This window comes from Haemaphysalis longicornis, unplaced genomic scaffold (genome assembly GCF_048455015.1).
Source record: "Haemaphysalis longicornis isolate Haplotype H1 unplaced genomic scaffold, Haemaphysalis longicornis Haplotype H1 scaffold_7, whole genome shotgun sequence".
In the NCBI taxonomy this organism is placed as follows: Eukaryota; Metazoa; Arthropoda; class Arachnida; order Ixodida; family Ixodidae; genus Haemaphysalis; species Haemaphysalis longicornis.
The window spans coordinates 71133285-71152372 of NW_027526422.1; the positions used below are offsets into that span (position 1 = coordinate 71133285).

Here is a 19088-nt window from a genome sequence, read left to right on the forward strand (position 1 = left end):
ATTCCAACTGCTGCAAGTTGGTTCTTTTAGGCAGTTTCTGAAGCGTGTTGCATCCTGGTTTTATTGGCCATTATGTTGTATGTAATGTTCTGTTCCCATGCACCTCCTACAGTCAGATAAATAAATTTGTTAAGTGTTGGGCAAAGACTGGCCATTTTACTGTCGCACTAGCATAACATTTTGTTCCAAGTATTGTTGCAAATGCAGTTGTCATAACTCATATTTATCGAGGGTGGTGACATTAATTTGCTTGATCATTTGCAATTATGCAAACGGCTTCCAACCATCCAACATTTTTTCTGTTTTGTGTTGCAGCCTAGCTAACGGTTTGAACTTGGCCAAATACGAATGCATTTCCTGCTTTTACTCAGGTTCAAGTTAATGAGAAAATCAGAAAACTGAATTTGGAGTGCATTTTCAGAAAAAAAATTACGAGAAAGAAATACGCTTACGAGAATGAAGCCCAGAAAAGCTATTTTCAACATCACCAGGATTGTAGACGGAAGTTTTACTGATTGCGCCTGAGATTTGTGACGTGCTTCTGGCTGACTAATCGAATATGCATACCGAGCTTGTCAACTGCAGGCACTTGACAAATGTTAGAGCCGAATATTTCAGCTGACTCCACCCAAATGGAACGCGTTGCAGACTAAAGTGGCACCGGCGTGTAAACTCGTCATATCCAAGGAACCCTCGTTGTCAAAGTGCTTTCGTTTTCGTGCTCGTCGATCAACAGAGGGAGTGCCTTTCGATTTAGTCCTGGATGTGAGTAACATCTCTAATGTTTGCCGCCTATTTTTGAATGCTGTGGTGAGCAAGTTAGAGCCGGAGGTCCCAGTATAGGTTAGGGCCTGAAGTTTATATGGGTTCATTGTGAAAAACTTGAGACAAAGGAAACATATTAGAAGAAGAAATTGACAGCCCAATCACAGTGTCATCTGCACTTGTGCCGTTCATTTCTTCTTTCAAAGTGTTTATTTTGTGCGGAGTTCGTTCTCCACAAGGAAGTCCCACATTTAGCCGACAGTAGCCGGTGCAAGCCAGCAGTAGCCAGTGCCTGACCCCCCCTTTTTCTCGTCTTGTCATCTTTGCAGGATGCTCGCATCTCTCCTCTCCACCTGCGTGAGGTAGTGGTGGGAGCAGTGGTGTGAGGGTGGTGCCGGCGATGGCCGTAGAACTGGGTGTGCGGGTGGTGCGAGGGCCCGACTGGAAGTGGGCCAACCAAGATGGCGGGGAGGGACACGTGGGCACAGTGGTGGAGATTGGTGAGCCCGGCAGCAGCACCTCACCCGACCGCACGGTGGTCGTCCAGTGGGACAGTGGCTCCCGCACTAACTACCGCGTCGGCTACCAGGGCGCGTACGACCTCCGCGTCTTCGACAATGCTCCAGCTGGTGAGTCTGCTTGGGGAATAGTATCTGGAAGGGTATATGTAGTGCCTTTCGGAGAAGGTACAGAATGCCATTGCTGAGTTGACGCAGTGTTATGGAAAGATGTGCCTGCAACGAAATATGTGCATATTAAGTCTAAGACATGTTCAATATATTTATTTGCATAGTTTGGAGACGAAGAATGAACTAGGGCATCGCAACACAGGAACAGTTGGAGAACCATGGGTGACGCCTTCGTTCTGCAATGGGCACAAATGGGCTGATGATGATGCGGTTGAAGGTATTGCATGCTTAATGTTAAGTTGCAAGTTTGTACACAAGCACAACCCAGTTAGTTAGCACAATAACGGACAGTCCAGGTATTGAGGCCCCTCAGGGCGAAATAGCCAGGGAAGCATAGAAGCATATGCACTATTTGAAACAGGTTGCGCAGACCCCCATCATCTGCCAACGCATCCACCAGCTCCACAGCAAAATGCCATCCAAAGTGGTTGTGTCATGGGTTCCTGGTCACACCAGTATTGCAGGAAATGAACGGGCTGACTTCCTGTCACACAACTGCCCGGCCCCATCATCCCCCGCCCAGCTCCCAAGTGACCCATGTGCCACAAGAATGGCTGCAAAGGAGGACCTTCGACGCCAAACGCGTGCTCTCATACCTCCGTGTTCGGTTCTCCTCCCCCTCAATCTTACCAGGATGGAGGAGGTTGTACTACGAAGGATCCGACTGGGCGTGGCTCTTACTCCTGCCCGCACGAGTGGATGGAAAGGGGACTACCGAGGACATGTGAAATGTCCAACCTGCTGTGAGGAAACGGTTCCGGCAGACCTTCACCACTTACTATGGACATGCCCTGGAACTAAGGATATTCGAAGAAAATGTTTGATGGCAGCAGGCCTAAATTTGCAGCAAGACACGCATTACCATCGTTGGCTCCATGGTCCTGCCTACCGTTCCCTACTGGGCTATATCCGGGAGGCCAACCTAGTTTCCTGGATATAGATCGGACCCGCTTGGTGTCTACTAAGCCTTGAGGCTATTAAATAAACGAACAAACAACAACAACATATGCAAAATGGGTTTTGTTTTTATTGTCTTGCGGCGTAGCTCTTCTGTAGACTTTTTCTAATTCAGATGCATTTCCCACTTTTTCTTCAAATTTAAGTTACTTTTGGGAAATGAGAAAACTAGGAATGCAGAGCGCACTTCAGGGAGCAGAAATCATGAGAAAAAAAAAAATTGGAGTGGGAAGGAAAACTGGGAAAACTGTTTAACACCGCCGGGATCATGGATGGAAGTTTTTTTCACTGCTTGTGCCTAAGTTTTCTTGTGTGCTTCCGCCACGCTAATTGAATGCAATAAGGTTGGGCTAAGTAAGAAATAAAATTTACCAGGGTTGGAGTGCATAGCTTTATACCAAAATGGGTATAAAGCTGCGTACGCAAGTGGTAAAATCTAATTAACGAAAGCGTACTGCAGTATATCTGGTGTGTCGGCGTACAATTTATAAAACTAAACCCGGTTCCACCCAGTGTGAAATCTGCTGAAGCAGTGAGCTGTGGGTTGGCTGTCTTTGCGAAGATTCCGTGTTTAGCTTCAGCGTCTTTCTTGTGGGCAATGTTAAAGTCGTCTTAGCTGCTAATTGCCATATAATTTGTTTCTCGATTGTCCCGCTAAAACAACAGTTACAGCCGTTTTCTGTTACCATATTCCTTTCATGCATGGACATGTATTGATAGCAGGGAGCAGTCCTGTAACGTTACCCACCGCGGTGGCTCAGTGGCTTTGGCGTTGTGCTGCTGAGCACGAGGTCGCGGGTTCGATTCCCGGCCGCGGCGGCCGCTTTCCTGGTGGAGGCGGGAAGCGGAAATGCACGTGTGTTTGAGATTTCGGCTCGTGTTAGAGATCCCCAGGTTGTCAAAATTAATCCGGAGTCCTCCACTACGGCACACCTTATCGCCTGTGTAGTGTTGGCGTGTTAAACCCCACACTCAATCGATCGATCGATCAATCAATCAATCAATCAATCAATCAATCAATCAATCAATCAATCAATCAATCAATCAATCAATCAATCAATCGATCAATCAATCAATCAATCAATTCTGTAACGCTTACAACTTCACTGTGGACTAAGTAATTAGGAGAAGTAAATGAAACTCTGTGCAGTGGTAGAGTCGTCTTAGCGGCTAACTGTGATATAATTTGTTTTGGGATACTTTTGATTCCGCAGGAATTGGAGCCGTTTTTTGTAATCGTACGCCCTCCGTAGATGGCTGTGCTTCACTGCACGACACACTGTGTGGGAAAGCCAGCTTTCAAAAACATAGCTTATGCCAGTTCCCTTAAAGGCGGCTTTACCTCTAAGCACGAATGCATTGCTGGAAGGACATTTCTTCAAATGCAGTGTAAGTCGTCTTGTATCAAAATGTGAGGGTCCTAGGACGTTTTCTCATTTTTTATGAATTTTTTCTACACCATGAACCATTTTTTCTGTGGCAGAGAAACCTGCGTCAGAGAGGGAAGGGGAGACAATACCAGCAGAGACTGTCGTCAAGGCCAGCCCTATAACAGCGCCACTGTTAAATGTAAAATAATATTTAACAGCTCTCCATATCCTTACCAGATTATGGGGCTCGTGGGTTCTTGAAAAAAAAAATTGTATTCTTCCATATTTCCAAACTAGTCTTGATTTCTAGGGGAACAACTGTGTGGAATTGAGTAGAAGGGTGTGTTTATAATCCTCCACTGCGAGAACGTCATGTGGGAATTGGTGTGCTGGATCCAACTTGACAGTAACAGATGGCTCACTCAGTGAGTGCTCTTTATGCGTTGCCTCTGCTGGAGTAACTTTATGAGCTTTTTCCGCGTAGCAAAGTGTATACAGACAGGATGCAATGCCACTAACTCAACAGCACCATCTGTCTGCGCGACGTGTTGACGGGATGTGATCATAAAAGTAGGACTGTGTAAGACGAAACCTACTACGTGCCCAACTAGTCGCTGAGCACAGCTATACAAAGAATAGTTTTGAAACTGCAGCCGAATTTAGGTATAAGAAGCTCGGATGTTTATTTTGAATTACAGTCGAGTCTACTTATAACGATACCGTTTATAACAATATATCGGATATAACGATAAACAGCTATGGTACCGTCAACTCTTGTATTCTTTCTATGGTAAAATAAACCGCTTATTACAATGCTCCAGTGCCAAAATATCGGATATAACGATCCAATCTGGTTATATTGGGCACCAAAAGTGCAACAGTGATGAATCTAACGACGCGGTTGCGCAGCCTACTCAGGTAGTTTCTTTGTAGGAGGCCCTATGCGTGACACAGTCCCTTGGGGACTTTGTTTCCGCCAAGGACATTTACCTCAGCTAGGTGAAGCACCTATAGATGCTCTTGGAAAAGATTTGCGCTAGCTTCACACGCGGCAAACAAAGGTGACCGACTGTGGCCTCTTTTCCGCAAATTAGTAGTAGTTCGACCTCACTGGCATGTGAATAAGATGTTTTGAGCTCTGTTCTGTCTTTTTATTTCGCAACCTGCTTGTAACAATTATCGGTTATAACGATGGAATTTCCTTGGCACTTGGATATTGTTATAAGTGGACTAGACTGTATTGCCTAGTAGAACTGTAAGGACATAGCTATCCTTTAATTTTTGTTTATAGGTTGTACATTTTGTTAATTTAGTCATTATTGATCAAACAAGTTTCCTGAACACTTTCAAGTTCGGTATACTTGAATTCGTTACTGCAGATAGAAAAAAACCCATTTTGAATTGTCAGCGCTGTCTGGAAACTTTGACGTCTTCCATACATTCTCAGAAATTTATTAGTGGCTAGTTCAATTAACCCTCTTGGCCCTGGTGGCCTATACTTAGGACGTTAACCAAAATTCTTCTAGTAATTTCAGAACAAAGCCAACACAGCTAGTTTTCTGGGAAATAATTCTTCAAAAATTCCTCTTTCGATGCATATCGCCATTGTTCATTTTTTGCTACAGCTGAACGCTATAGCGAGGAAGGCTCTGCGGTGAAGACCAAACTGACATTGGGGTGACCCCAGGGACTGAATTCCAAGTTTGATTACATGGCTGTAATTCCAAAAAATGCATTTAATACCAGCTTTATTTTTTGTGTGTGGGCTCACCGATGTTTATAATTTAGGAAAACAAGCAAAAGAAAATTTCCTTTTAGGTTATAAAATTTTAATTGCCTAATGACCTAATTAGATGTAGTGCCTCTAAATCACTTATTATTTGCACCACAAGCACAATGTTTCATTTGTAAGATATAGGATCACAATAATGAGAAAAACACACACAAAATCTTTTGCTAGAAACTAAAAAAGATTCACGTGAGGCTGCAAGGGTTAATTGAAGGCAGCACAAATGTGAAGGGGGCGTTAGCTTACAAAGCGCCCCTGAAGACCAGTTTTTGCGCAGGGAAATCATGAGGCATACAGTAAAAGCCAGGTTGTGCGCTTCGAATGCACTGACATTGGGCATTGTAGGTGTGTTGCCTTGCACCTGTATCGAGGTGAGTTCGGTGCACGGTATTGTGCTGCATTGCTGCTTGCAAGCTCGGTGTGCAACATTTTTTTTTTTTTTTCGCTTCTAGTTCCTCATGAAGAGAGTATGAGCCGTAAGTACGGACTTGGATCCGCCTTGATTATGGAGGGTATCGCTATGGGGTCAAGTGCCACAACCCATTCAGTCCTCTTGGAGTTTGGCTGCACTTTGAGTTATTGAGTTATCGTGATAGCGGTGGTGCACATTGTTTCCCCTATGTTGCGAACTTGTGTCCACAAATTCACAAAAGGAAGTGACTTTGTCTCTTTGTTCCTTTTTGTGCTTTTACCATACAATGCGGGCAGTTCTGCTGCTTGTACCTGAGTGTCCTTTATTGACGAGTGCAGAGAACTGGGCAAGTTGGGGAATGTTCATGGTGAAAACAGCGCATGAAAGACGAAGACAGAGAAGGGAAAACACAAACACGGCGCTGACTCGCAACTGAAGATTTCATTGAAGAAAACAGCCATACATATTAGTGTACATCTTCGAAAACTCAAACAAGAAAGAGATAGAACCGGTTAGGACTGACTAGTACTACGCTAAGCGATACACACAGTGGTTATGCGCGATCAAGATATGTGGATATGTGAGTTCTCTTTTAGAAAGGGCGAGAGATGTACAACTGATACATTTTTCTTGATGTTTGGCCATTGCATGCGCCTCAATTACCTTGTGCATAGGGTTGCCACCTGCCCGGTTTTGGACCGGCCCGACCGATTTTTTAAACAGCGGGCCGGTTGCCGGTCCATACTTAAAACCGGCCGTCACTGGCCGGTTTTTTGGCCCTCGTGCCGTGATTATGTCTGTTTTGGCGTTTTATAAGCGTCAATTCAACAACTAAGACGATAAATATGTGCCGAAAAGCTGCACAAAGACACGCGAGCAGAGAAAATACGCGGGCGAGTGCGCTGCCTGAGATGCAGGGGGAGCTAAGGTAGGAACAAAACAACGAAATGCTGCGGCCGCGGTAGGAAATTGCGGTTACTTTGAAGCACATACAGAGCACAATAACCAAGCTCTCAATAACTTACAGTACAAAGGTTATGTTGATTTATCTCTAAAAAATTCCACAATAAATGGCACCGCAAGTAAAAAAACATGGCGTTTTTTTTCAACACAAATTAAATATTCTATATATTATGCCCCCTCCCTCCCCCCTCCCCCCCGAAGGGCCGGTTTTTTTCTCGCGGAAAGGTGGCAACCCTACATGCGCGTGAGTCTATCTCGGTGCTTGGCTAGAATGGTTGTGCCATCGAAATTTATTGATGTGGGGAAATTGATTTTAGATGTGAAATTTTGAGGCAGAATAGTACAGATGCTTGTTGAAAGGTAACTGGCACTGATCCAAAAAGTATAACTGTTCATAACCCTGTAATTCTGTCAGTGTTCATTTTAAAACAAAAAGCGTTCCTGGCATAAGTTAATGGCTTTAAATGCCGTGCGTGTATCTTATAGGTATGTAAAATACGTTTTTGTTTCTTAATTATGAAACCAAATACTACATTACTCAATATTCACTGTAATCTGGGTTTCAGTATTAGGGAATTTAGAGGTATTTGAAACCAACAAATAGTGAAGTACAGGCTGCCTTCTCTTCTCGCTGCTCCTCCCTCTTAAAAAAAACACAAAAAAAACCCTCACATATTTTTTGGCACACCTGCAAGGCAAGTTCTATGCCCAGTTATCTGTTTTCTGTCATGATATCGGTCTGAAGCTGTCTCAGAATGTCAACTGTGCATACTCAAGCGCACAAGTCGCGACCAGCGCTCTGACAGGATTTTCCATCGCACATCTTGTTAAATAGACCACGTCACAAGCAGAAACTTTTGATTCAAGGTTCTGCGTTTTATCTTTTACTGTGGCCGGGGTTTCCCCCTCATGTGTCTCTATCTTGTTCTCATGAAGCCAGCTGTGCTAGTGGTAGGGGAATGAATAATAACTGGGTAGGACACAGCATGTTCTTTGTTATGGCTTCTTTGCACAGGTGATGGATGAGCTGAATGAACAGGTGCGTGATGAAGCCACGAGGCATTATTGCAGTGGGGCACTTGCCGGTGAAGCCTATGGAATAAGCTTTCTTTTTTTCATTGTCCGGGATGGCAATGATTAATAGTAGTAGTAATAGCAACAACAGTAATTATACGGGGTATTCGTACCCAGGGATAGCCGATAAGCTCACGAATAAAAAAAACGCTGAAAACAAAGAGCAACTTTTTGACAGGGACCATGTACTGTACACCACACAGAATGAAATGTGAACCTATCTGCTGCGGTATGACAGGAAAACATAGTTCCAACATACAGATCAGTGAAGAACAGATGGTCCCTACATATGAGCACGCGAGGTGGGGCCAACAGTCCTTACTATGAAAAGCATGAGATGCGAAGAGCATGGCAATACACGATGCAAACGTCTCAGAAGGCCAACTACTACTGTCCTGCGGAATAATCAGACAAGTACCATACTGCTTTATGGGAAAAGATAAGAGCAAACCTCTACACTGCAAATGTCGAAACTGAACTGGCAGTGCAAACTAATAATAATAGTAATTACAATTATAGTAGTAACCAGGGGGGCATGTAGTTTTGTGTAGCCTCTGACAGCTCTGGAAACCATTATTTGCAAAAAATAATGGCACCTGATTACCAATAAAGCGATTTTTGTACTGTATTTCTATTGTTGACTAGTAGGCTTCTACATGTCACTAAACACGCTTGCTGTGATGTTACATTTTAACTGAGATAATAACTAGTGCTGGTGTGAAAGGAGCTTGTTGCTTAAATGTTATTCGGTGCATTGCTGTGCCATTGCTACATTTGTATGCTTGCACATGACGTAACGAATGCCAGGCGACCATTGCTTGGTTACTTTGGAGGATTGTCACAATTCTGACCTCCGGTGTAAAAGATATTTTGCTCTTACCTTAACGAAATTCGCCATTCAGTCAAACCTCGTTATAATGAACTGGGCTGCAGCAACATAATAAGTATAAAAAATCATGCACCCCTGTGTGAAACGACGGCGATGGTTGAACGTGAAGCTTTCTCGTGATGGATTCTTTGTTTGTCGTCTAAGTTTTCCAAACCGCTTCGACAGTGTCGAAATGGAGCACTCGGATAGACGCCGGCTTCATAATGCGAGGCACCCAGGTTTGATTCCGACCACGGAAAGTGTTTTGTTTTTCTTTCACTTCGGTGTTTTCGCGTTACAGACGCCATCAGTAAGAACATTAAAGCTTCGCTTTAATAAAGTAATCCTAATTCCTCTTTGTATATTGGCAGTGCGTTTAGACAGTGGTTATAACAAAACAATGGTTCCTCCTCCCCTTTCAACTTTGTTGTAATGAGATTCAGCTGCTTGGAAGACTTGGGCATTTGTTGTAGTTGGAGCATTTTGCTGGCATTACTGTGCTCTGATAATTAAACTTTATTCGGCAATGATCTGCTGCTTAAAATATTTGCTGGTCTAAATAATTTAGTGTTGCGACCTCATAGTGTGGCAAGTTAGGCTGTGTTCATTCAGACTACCGATGCAAAAGCCATATCGTGATCTGTAGACGTAAAAAAACTACATGTCACGCAGCTCAGTAGGCTGAGATGTAAAATGGTGTCATTCTTTAAAGTTATTATGATTGTTGCGGCAACAGTCTGAACCCGGCCTTAGTCACACTGACACAGTCGCATTTTATCTCCCTTTGGTTTCCTGTGTGGGAAACCCATCACAGATGTGTTTGTCAACTCTGAATCGCCTTTTAACCAAAGCAAAGATAACAAAAAAAAAGTGACTGTGGAGGCTTATTGTCACGCATAAGCAGAGAGATAAGTGTTATCGTCTGGCCGGTTGCACTTGTTTTTGCTTTATCGCTCCCGAAAGGAAGCTCTGCTAGCCCTTTTTTTTTTTTTTTTTTTTGCAAGATTTTTTTTATCGTTGCAGATTAACGTGGTACACTGACGAAAGGGAAAACTTGCCAGGGCAGACAAGGCTTAATGTCTCTTGATTGGCACTGGGGCAAGTTACTCTCGTTTCATTACGAAACACATTTACTGCCAACTTCAAAATTTAAAGTAGGGCGTAAATGTGCCAAAGTTGCTCCCTGACTGCGAGACGTGCTGTAGTGAGTCGGTTCGGACTAATTTTAAGTGCCTGGAAAAATCTTCGACACGCGATGAAATCCTGCACACATGCGCATTTTGTTTTTTTTTTGCCTGCATCGGAAAAATGGCCCTGCCACGACTGCGAATCGAACGCATGTGAGATGGCCACAGCAGTGGAAGCGGCTAAGGAAAAAGCAAACAGAGTGATATAAAAAAATTTAGAGCTCTTCCGATATGGTGAAGATGGAAGACCAGAGAAGCTGTACCGGTGTATAACTGCATTGACTTATGTATGATGACTTCCTATATTGATTGAATAAAGACACACTCACAACTTCCTGAGAGTTAACACTAAATTAATTCTCATATTATTTATTTCAGTATAGTTTCGGTAAAACAAGAGTTGCAGCTTTTTCAGCAACAGTACTCCCCCCGTTAGACGGTCATGGACTGGAATTCTGTAATGTTTACAACTTTGGCAAGAACTAACTAGTTATGACAAGTAAATTAGACTTGGTGTAGCGATATAGTCGTTTTAGCAGCCGATTGCAGTATGATTTTTTTCCAGATATGTACATTAGATTGAAGGCTACAGAGTATTTACCATAAAGTTGGCCTTGGCATCAAATTTGTCAACATGCTTTCCATTGTTGCATGCCATTTTGTTCTAAACCTAGCCTATAACAGCTTTACTGCAAACAAATTGTGTACCGTAGACCTCTATCTTTACTGTTAGATCTTTACCGTAGACAAATTTGCTGCCCTGCTTGTCGCTACATGTAGCACCCTTCATTGAGTACACTTTTAAGGGGGGACACTGTTCTTAAAACAACTTCTTTTAATTTTTGAGTAAACTCTCTGAAACTTGCCAGTCTTGCTGCTTTTTTTCCCACTGATTTCAAATATGCCATTATTTTTTCAGCTGGTCAACTAGTTCCCAAGATATTTAGAGTTAATTAGCAATTCAAACAATACACAAAACAGTGTTGGTCATAAAACTGTAATCCTTATATTTTTCAATACTATAAACCGGGTGAATTCAATAATTGAAGCAGTTTTCTGACGCATCGCTTAGAACTAATTTTGCAGCTCATTAAACCTTGGTGGCACCAGTGGCAAAGAACCATTTTGATTACCCATGTCAAACACCGAAGTTTAATGAGCTGTAAAATTAGCTCCAAGTGATGCATAAAAAAACTGCTTCAATTATTGCATTCACCTGGTTTATAGTATTGGAAATTATAAGGGTTACGGTTTTATGACCAACACTGTTTTGTCTATTGTTTGACCGAAAATGACTAATTATCTCTAATTATCCCAGGAACTAATTGACCAGCTGCAAAAATAATGGCATATTTGAAATAAGTGGGAAAAAAGCAGCAAGACTGGCAAGTTTCAGAGAGTTTACTTGAAAATTAAAAGAAGTTGTTTTAAGACCAGTGTCCCGCCTTAAGAGAGGGCGGTGAGAAAGGGGACCTTCCTATTCGTTGCTGATAGCTGGCGGGCTGATAAGAGGCAGGAGATTCTCAACTTTTGTTTTGCTTTTGAGGGCGTGAGCTTGCCCTTGCGCGTTTCCCCCAAACGCGATATGGAAGTGGGGAATCCCCACCAGAGGTAGGAAACGCCCGAGGCGATATTGCGAGGCTGCTGACTTCTGGTGACACTTCCTTGTTGCACGCGCCGTATGGGGCTTGGCCTCCGTCTTGCAGACATTTTGAGGCCTGCCAGCTGAAGAGGGCCGCGTATGCACAGCAACTCGAGGTTCGTGTGTGTTTGGGAATTGGGACGGGGGGCATCTCGTTGCCTTGCGTCTTTAACCAGCGTGAAAACGGTAGCCACAAATGATCATTGTTTGAAGTGCTGCTTTTTAAAAGTCCTCGGCATTGCCTGTTTGGTTTATTGATTGTTTTTTTGCCTCGTCTCGCTGCAGCTGGCGTACTAGTTGGCCGTTATAGTAGTACAGCTTTTCTTGTCCCTTTGAGATGCCTGAATCGTGGGGTTCTTCTGCTCCTAATGGTCTGTGCACCCATCCTGTAATGTTGGTGCAGTGCAGGCTTCTATAGCAGAGCTGAAAGTGGAACCAGGAGGGCTCTCTTAGAAGCGTTGTTGTGGCCGTGTTTTCCGCCTACTATCAGCATCGGCACGGTCACATCCTTGCGGGCATTGAATTGCTAAAGCTTGCTTTGTGTTAACAAGGCATAACTGCAGTACCTTCTGATGCTACGTGCAAGCTGATTTCCTGCTTTGATGCGGTGCCAACAGGCAGAATGAGGTGGTTGAAAGATTGCGGATGTTCTTAAGCCCCTCCCAAGTCTTGAGCCCTGGATTTTGCGAGGCCTCCGCATTGCTTTCCTTGAGCACGCATTGCCTGTTCTTTCCTCCCCCAAATGCTGCAGGCGTGAAGCACCCGAACATCATCTGCGACGCGTGCTGCAAGCGGGGCATCAGTGGGACCAGGTGGAAGTGCACACGCTGCTATGACTTCGACCTCTGCAACAGCTGCTACATGCTGGACAAGCACGACCTGAGCCACGCCTTCGTGCGCTATGACACGGCCGCGTCCGCAGGGTGAGTGTGCCGCATGCCACTCCTTTGGTCGGGGGGCCTCTTCCAGCCACGGGCTGACCTCGTCTGCTTCCTGGGGGTAACTTATACCTGTGGTGCGACCGTTGGGGCAATGATGACACTGAAGGCCTAATGTAGTTATTCGAAAGAGCCGAGGGAAGGGTTTTAACAGGCACGTAGTTGTTATTGTGGTTGTTGTGGGAGTGAAGACAGTGATGTCTCATGCTTGCCTGCTGTAGAATGAAGGGTCGACTGCCCCGTCCCTGTTCGATTAGCCTTGCGTAGCAAATGTTCTGCTGTTATCTGATCCCTCCGTCAAGCACTTGGTTTCCTTTGGTGGTTTCATGGGCCGTCTGTCACTTTGATATCTCTTCTATGAACAGCCATGGCACTAGATGCAGGGAGTACAATGAAGTTATCGAAACGTGCCTTGGGAAAGCTCAAAGAGGGAAGCGTGGCTGGGCCCAAACATTGGAGTTGCAATGGTCAGGTGGGGGTTTGAGACAGTTGCCTTTGAAGTTGGACTACAGCTGAAGTGATATGTGTAGATGGCATCACACTGAATGCTTCATTTTTGGGCTAAATTTGTGGACGCATTGGCTTCGCACGTTAGCTTCACGGGATCTCACAGTAGTCTTGAGAAAAGGTGATTTCAGCTTTTTTGTTTTTCTGCACAGATGTCGAGGAGTAGCTTGATTTGGCAGAGTTTTGAGAAGTGCGACGAAATGTTTGAAGCTGTGAAATAAAATTACCGCGGCAAGCAGCAGTGTTCCAAACTGCATGCAGTCGCTATGATAGCACACCACTTGTTGACGCAGCTTTAGTCAGTGCAAGCCAGTTTGTCAGTTGTAATTTCTGTTGGGTGTGAGTGTTTGACCCTCTTTTTTTTTCTTTTTGTGAGCTGTGGCGGGCTTGTAGTGAAGCGTCGTGCTTCAATGGAAATTTAATCACGCGAAATTTCATACGGAGTGAGACAACGCAATAAGTCAGATAACATCACCCTTTGTTCTGTGTCCTTGAAGAGGTTGTCTAGGGTGGGGGCTGTGATAAGCAGGCAGTTATCACTGTCCGAATTCCAATGCTGATGCGAGAGAGGAAGCGATATCTTTGGGAAGATACTGTCCCCTGCCATTGAAGATGCAAATAAAGATTAGGACGAGGGAAGTCCTGACAAAAAATGTGGCAATGGAAAAACAGGTGCTTCGTACTTCTTGCGGCATGTTCTTATTTTTTTGCTTTCACTGCAGTATCGTACTGATACGAGTTATGGTGCATCTCAAACAGGTTGCAGTCTCACTTTCAATCCTTTGCAATTAACTGCAATATTTAGTGTAGCACTTGAGGGGGGAGACTGGTCCTAAAACAAGTTATTTAATTTTCCAGTAAACTTTGTGAAACTTGCCAGTCTTGCTATTTTTTCTCCACTGATTTCAAATATGCCACTATTTTTGCAGTAGGTCAATTAGTTCCTGAGATAATTAGAGATAATTAACCATTTTTGCCCAAACAATAGACAAAACAGTGTTAGCTGCAAAACTGTAATCTTCATATTTTCCAATACTATGAACCCTGGGGAATGCAATATAGGAAGCAGTTTTCTGATGCACCACTGGGAACTCATTTTACAGCTCATTAAACCTTGGTGGCACCAGTGGCAAAGAACCATTTCGATTGCCTGTTTCAAACACCAAAGTTTAATGAGCTGTAAAATTAGTTCCAAGTGGTGCATCAGAAAACTGCTTCCTATATTGCATTCACCAAGGTTCATATTATTGGAAAATATGAAGATTACAGTTTTGCAGCTAACACTGTTTTGTCTATTGTTTGGGCAAAAATGGTTAATTATCTCTAATTATCTCGGGAACTAATTGGCCTACTGCAAAAATAGTGGCATATTTGAAATCAGTGGACAAAAAATAGCAAGACTGGCAAGTTTCACAAAGTTTACTTGAAAATTAAAAGAAGTTGTTTTAAGACCAGTCTCCCCCCTTAAGAGGGGATGATGCCAGCACCAGTTCTGATAAAATTTTCAGGGAGGATTTACCTCATTGCCGTTGCCATTAGCATCAAAATCTGGTTGTTTTAGTGTAATTATGGCTGAAACCATGCCCCCCAGACTGCGTAGCTTAATTCAGGGCAAGCTTAAAAAAGTATATATTTCAAAAAATACAAACTCTAGTATGAATGATTCTTTTTTTGTGCGTATTGTATGAGATAAGGGTAAGCGATTGCAAGTTTGCACCTTTTTTTGTAGAAACGTAATTCCTTGAAAACCCTTGTTTTCGTATCTAGCAAATTGAATTTTTTTTTTGTCCCTTAGGAAGGCAGGAATTGAAATGATAAGTACCTTATCTCGTCCCTTACAATATTTTATTCCGTCAAGCCTTTTCAAAATAAGGTTTGGCTATTATGGGTTGTCCAAAAAAGGGCAAGTTGACGGGAGAGATCGATTTGAAGTTTAGAAAGCACATCGTTTAATTCTCAGGGTGTTTGCAATCGATTGAAGGCCCCTGCAGCACATGTTGCAATTGCTGTGGCAATGCGTGGCAATACGTCGCACTGTCAATTGCTTCCTCCTTTTCTGCTCTGGAGCTGTCAAGTGCCGTTGCGGGTGCAGGCTGGCGTAGCTTGTTGAACGTGCTTTGTTGTCCGAGCCCCGTGATTCAGCTGTAGCTTTTCAAGCACCCTCTTGGTGTGCTTGGAGAGTCAGTGTTTTCGAGCACAGCTGGAGTCACGGACGTGAGCAGAGTAAATGACTCTGTTTCAGCTTTTCAGCCAAAGTTTCTAGTTGACAGCACTCTTGACGAAGGGCTTAGGTGTACTAGGATGCGCGAAATACGAACATGTTGACAAGTGCACATGTTTTTCTCGGAGCCTTTTTCTTGTCTGTTGGGGTGTGCCTCGAAAGCGACATTTGTGTGCAGTTGCGCCACCGTCACGGCAAAAACATTTTAACAAAACTTGTTGGAAATTTTCCTTACTAGAGGAAGAACCTACGACAAGAGAAATTTCAGAATGTGTTTTCAGGCTATAAATTGCAATTCTTTCCCTGCATCCCCCCTTAAGTGTGGAAAGTTGAACTCTAGGAGGTACAAAGAGCATTTTGTAAACTAAGAAAAAAAGGAGTTCGCGCTACAAGCAAGGGGCTTTTCTGTTCCTGCTGGCGTGAACAATTTTGTTTGAGGTGGCTGCTCTCAACCAGTGATCAACTAGATTCCCTTGTAGACTTTTTCTTCTTGATTTCCAGGCAGTTTAAGTGGATGAAAAACTTTGGCTGAAAAACTGAAACCGACAGGCGAAAGAATGCTTCTTAAATCAGAATATCTGCTTCAATGGCTGGAACTGTGGATGTTTGTTTGGGCTCGTTTAATGCGCAGGTTTTTGTAGTTGTGTCTATCTTAAAATGCAATCATACTAGTTCTGCCCTGATTGTCCACTTGTACTTTATTTTACTTTACTCTTGTGTACTCTAATGTACTTTAATACACCTTTCCCATATTGTTCTTTAATGTGTGGTGCTCTGCATGTTGCTTGTATTTTTATGTTTCAAACATTAGAACTTCCAGCTTGCTTGATTTTGCTTCTTCTTTGTACTGTACCAAAGGGGGCTTGGGGACGCTGTCCGGATTTGTAGCCTTTAGTCCCAGCCTGCCTGCTCGTACTTCTGAGAAAATAAATCTCTGAATTCCATCAAAAAAAAAACTCTGTAAACATATAAGGGACCCAGGAGTGTGTTATAGTAGGGCTGAACTTGCTATGCTTTGACAGGGCCTACTCTGAATGAGGACCACAGGAGTGCCCACGAGTAATTTTGTGCGCTGAGATTGGAGTTGCCCGCACAAGGATTTGCTTGTACACAACTGAACAGAAGTTTGGACCTGCAAACACACCCACCCAATGCTTCGGGAATAAAATATGCTCGAGTTGGCATGTCGCTGGTTGGTGATCCACCTTGTCTTAGGACTAAGCCTACAGAGAAGGCAGATGCACGACCATCTTGATAACCTTAAGCCATTGTGAGGGCCAGAACATTCCTTAGAAAGCAAGAGAGCCAAATCTGTCAGGCTGCTACAACACAAGGTGTAGCAAAATGTCTGAAGGTCTGCTCAATGCGCAAGGTCGAGGCTGCATTGACATTAAAGGGGCCCTGCAGCACTTGCCATCAACTACTCGGAATGTATTTTGGGGTAAAGTCTATTGTCCCAGCAATCTCCTCCCGTAAGAATTATGAAAATCCGTTCACTATCATTGAAACTACGAACGATGAGAAATCGCACGTAAATTGTTCCCTCTCAACTCAACTGCAAACAATGCGACGAAAGCTGCACGGTCTTTCCCGGAGAGGGGGGGCGGCTTGCAGCGTTTTCTTCCACGGCCTTCGTTATATCACAGGCCGGGGAGTTTTCTCCTTTTCCCCGCAACTTGGAGGGGTCTATTTCTGGTCTGGTGCCACAAAAAAGAAGGCATGGCTGCCTGCTCGCAAGCGCACGCTCGGGCTGGTAAGGCATTTTTGAAGCTATAAACGTTTGTTGTCGAGTGGTCTGGTTGAAAGGGAAGTATTGAGCTCATCACTCAAACTCCGCGCGCACTCAAAACGCAAACGAAACGCCAAAACTGTGCGTACAGGTTCAGGCATAGAAGGGGTTGGTACACAGCGCCGACGGTGGCGGATCGTCAGAGGAAATGCGACAAATAAGCCGCGAAGTTGACCAGCGACAGCCAATAGGACAGCCATGGGTGCAATGGTGTCATTTAGGTTATGCCAGGGGTGCATAATGAGGAGAATTGAAGAGAGTGCAGTAGGTTTTTCCGCGTCTTTCACAGCGATTTGCGCGCTCACTGCTTCTTGTGCACGTGTAATATTTGGCTCAGGTATTCGTGGCAGTGTAATCAAAATGTCGCGCAGGTTTACTTGCACTGCATAAAGAGTGTTGCAGGGTCCCTTTATAAAGGCTCAGCTAAGCTGTTCTGCTTTTTCCAGTAGTTTTGACACACCTTCCTATCCCCCTGCTAAACACATGGTTTATTGAGGCATTTCATCTCAAGCACCGTTCATCTCTGTCTGCACCCACTCTATGCGCCCACGTGGAAATGCTAGCAGTTCTTGTTAATAAATTCAGGGGAAAAAAAATTTTGAAGTCCTGCATATAGTCTTGTTTGGCTTGAAAGGTCATAAATTGCAAAGGTTTATTCGTGCGACAGCTGTTGGAGGCAAGAGCTAAGAGCTAAACAGAGAGAGCAGCGTATATTAAAAACAAAAAGAGTGCAAGCATTCAAGGTTTTTCTGAAAGGACAGAGACAGGAAAAATCACAGCTGTTACTTTTGCTTTTTTTTTTCCTTCTAAATTTTGCTCATTAATTGTTGTGAGCTCTCTCACTTTTTTCCTCTAATGCAGCTCGAACACTGTAGCGCGAGGATACTGCTATATCCATTGCGGAATTGGCAGAGGGACGGGCATTGCAGCAGGGCTAGACGTATTGCACGATGCTAGTGCAACCAGGAAGAAGTTTGAAAAAAAAAAAGCAAAACAAACGGAGTGCTGATGCTGCGGGACATGTTCCTCGTTCTTATCTCTGCCCCCTCTTCACGCTCCTCACTGTGGGCTTATCTCTCAGAGAGGCTGGCGGTTCCTGCATCTTTATATAAATCAGTAATTCGTGGGCCCCGACAGATGTTGACAGTGTGCCTTTTCTGCCGCTGCTGTACTATCTCAGGTAACCGCTGAGCGTCTTCGTGACGCCTTTTCCCGCTCGTTTTCTTTCGCGCTTTCGAGGAACTGCAGTTTAGACATAGTTTTTGTTTTGGCACGTTCGTGCGCTGCCTAACTTTTTATATGTTGTTGCCTGGGAAATCTTTTCTGCCAGTGGGACTAAAACAAGGAATTTAGGCAGTGTTGTTCCGAGCTTCAGCTGTCGTTATTTTTGATTTGAAGCTTGTGCAGGTGCGAGACATTTATAAAATAGTTGTTTAAAATGTTTTTTTTAAAATGTATGAAAATACAGTTAAACCCCTTTATAAGAGACACGTACTGAGGAGCAGTTTCTGTCGCTTATATGAGAGGTCTCTTATAAGCAGGGTATGTTTTCACTGACTGATCAACCCCTAGTTTAATGTGGGACACGTTCCGGGGAGCAGTTTCTGTCGCTTATATGAAAGGTCTCTCTAACTTTTCACTAACTGATCAATCCATGGTTAAATGCGGGCACCGTACGACTAAAATAAGTGCAGAGGAAGGCTACAGCAAGTTGCAAAAGGCTTATTCTGATTTAATGTTTCGCCCCCAGAATTTATGAAGTAGTTCTGAATCTTTGTTTGCTTCGTGACTGTATTTACACTATTTTTTACAACAGCTTCTACAAGCCTTCTCTTCTTTTTCACTGTCTGCGGAAGATGAGGAATCGTAAATTTCGAGTTCAGAAGCCTGATGAATAGCCAGAGTGCGCACAGCTTC

General features: G+C 43.8%; 1 protein-coding gene across 3 annotated transcripts in view; it reads left to right on the forward strand.

Annotated features, from left to right (window-relative positions):
* Mib2 (E3 ubiquitin-protein ligase mind bomb 2) overlaps positions 1–19088 on the forward strand; it is a 69563-nt gene that overhangs the window by 1769 nt on the left and 48706 nt on the right. For 2 of the 3 annotated variants that reach the window (XM_077677760.1, XM_077677762.1), the window contains exons 2-3: positions 1095–1394; positions 12468–12639. In XM_077677760.1, coding sequence (XP_077533886.1) covers positions 1166–1394; positions 12468–12639 — 401 coding nt within the window. In that variant the 5' untranslated portion in view covers positions 1095–1165. Of the gene's footprint in view, positions 1–1094; positions 1395–11650; positions 11833–12467; positions 12640–19088 lie in introns of those variants that run through there. The other variant, XM_077677763.1, reaches the window with a different exon arrangement.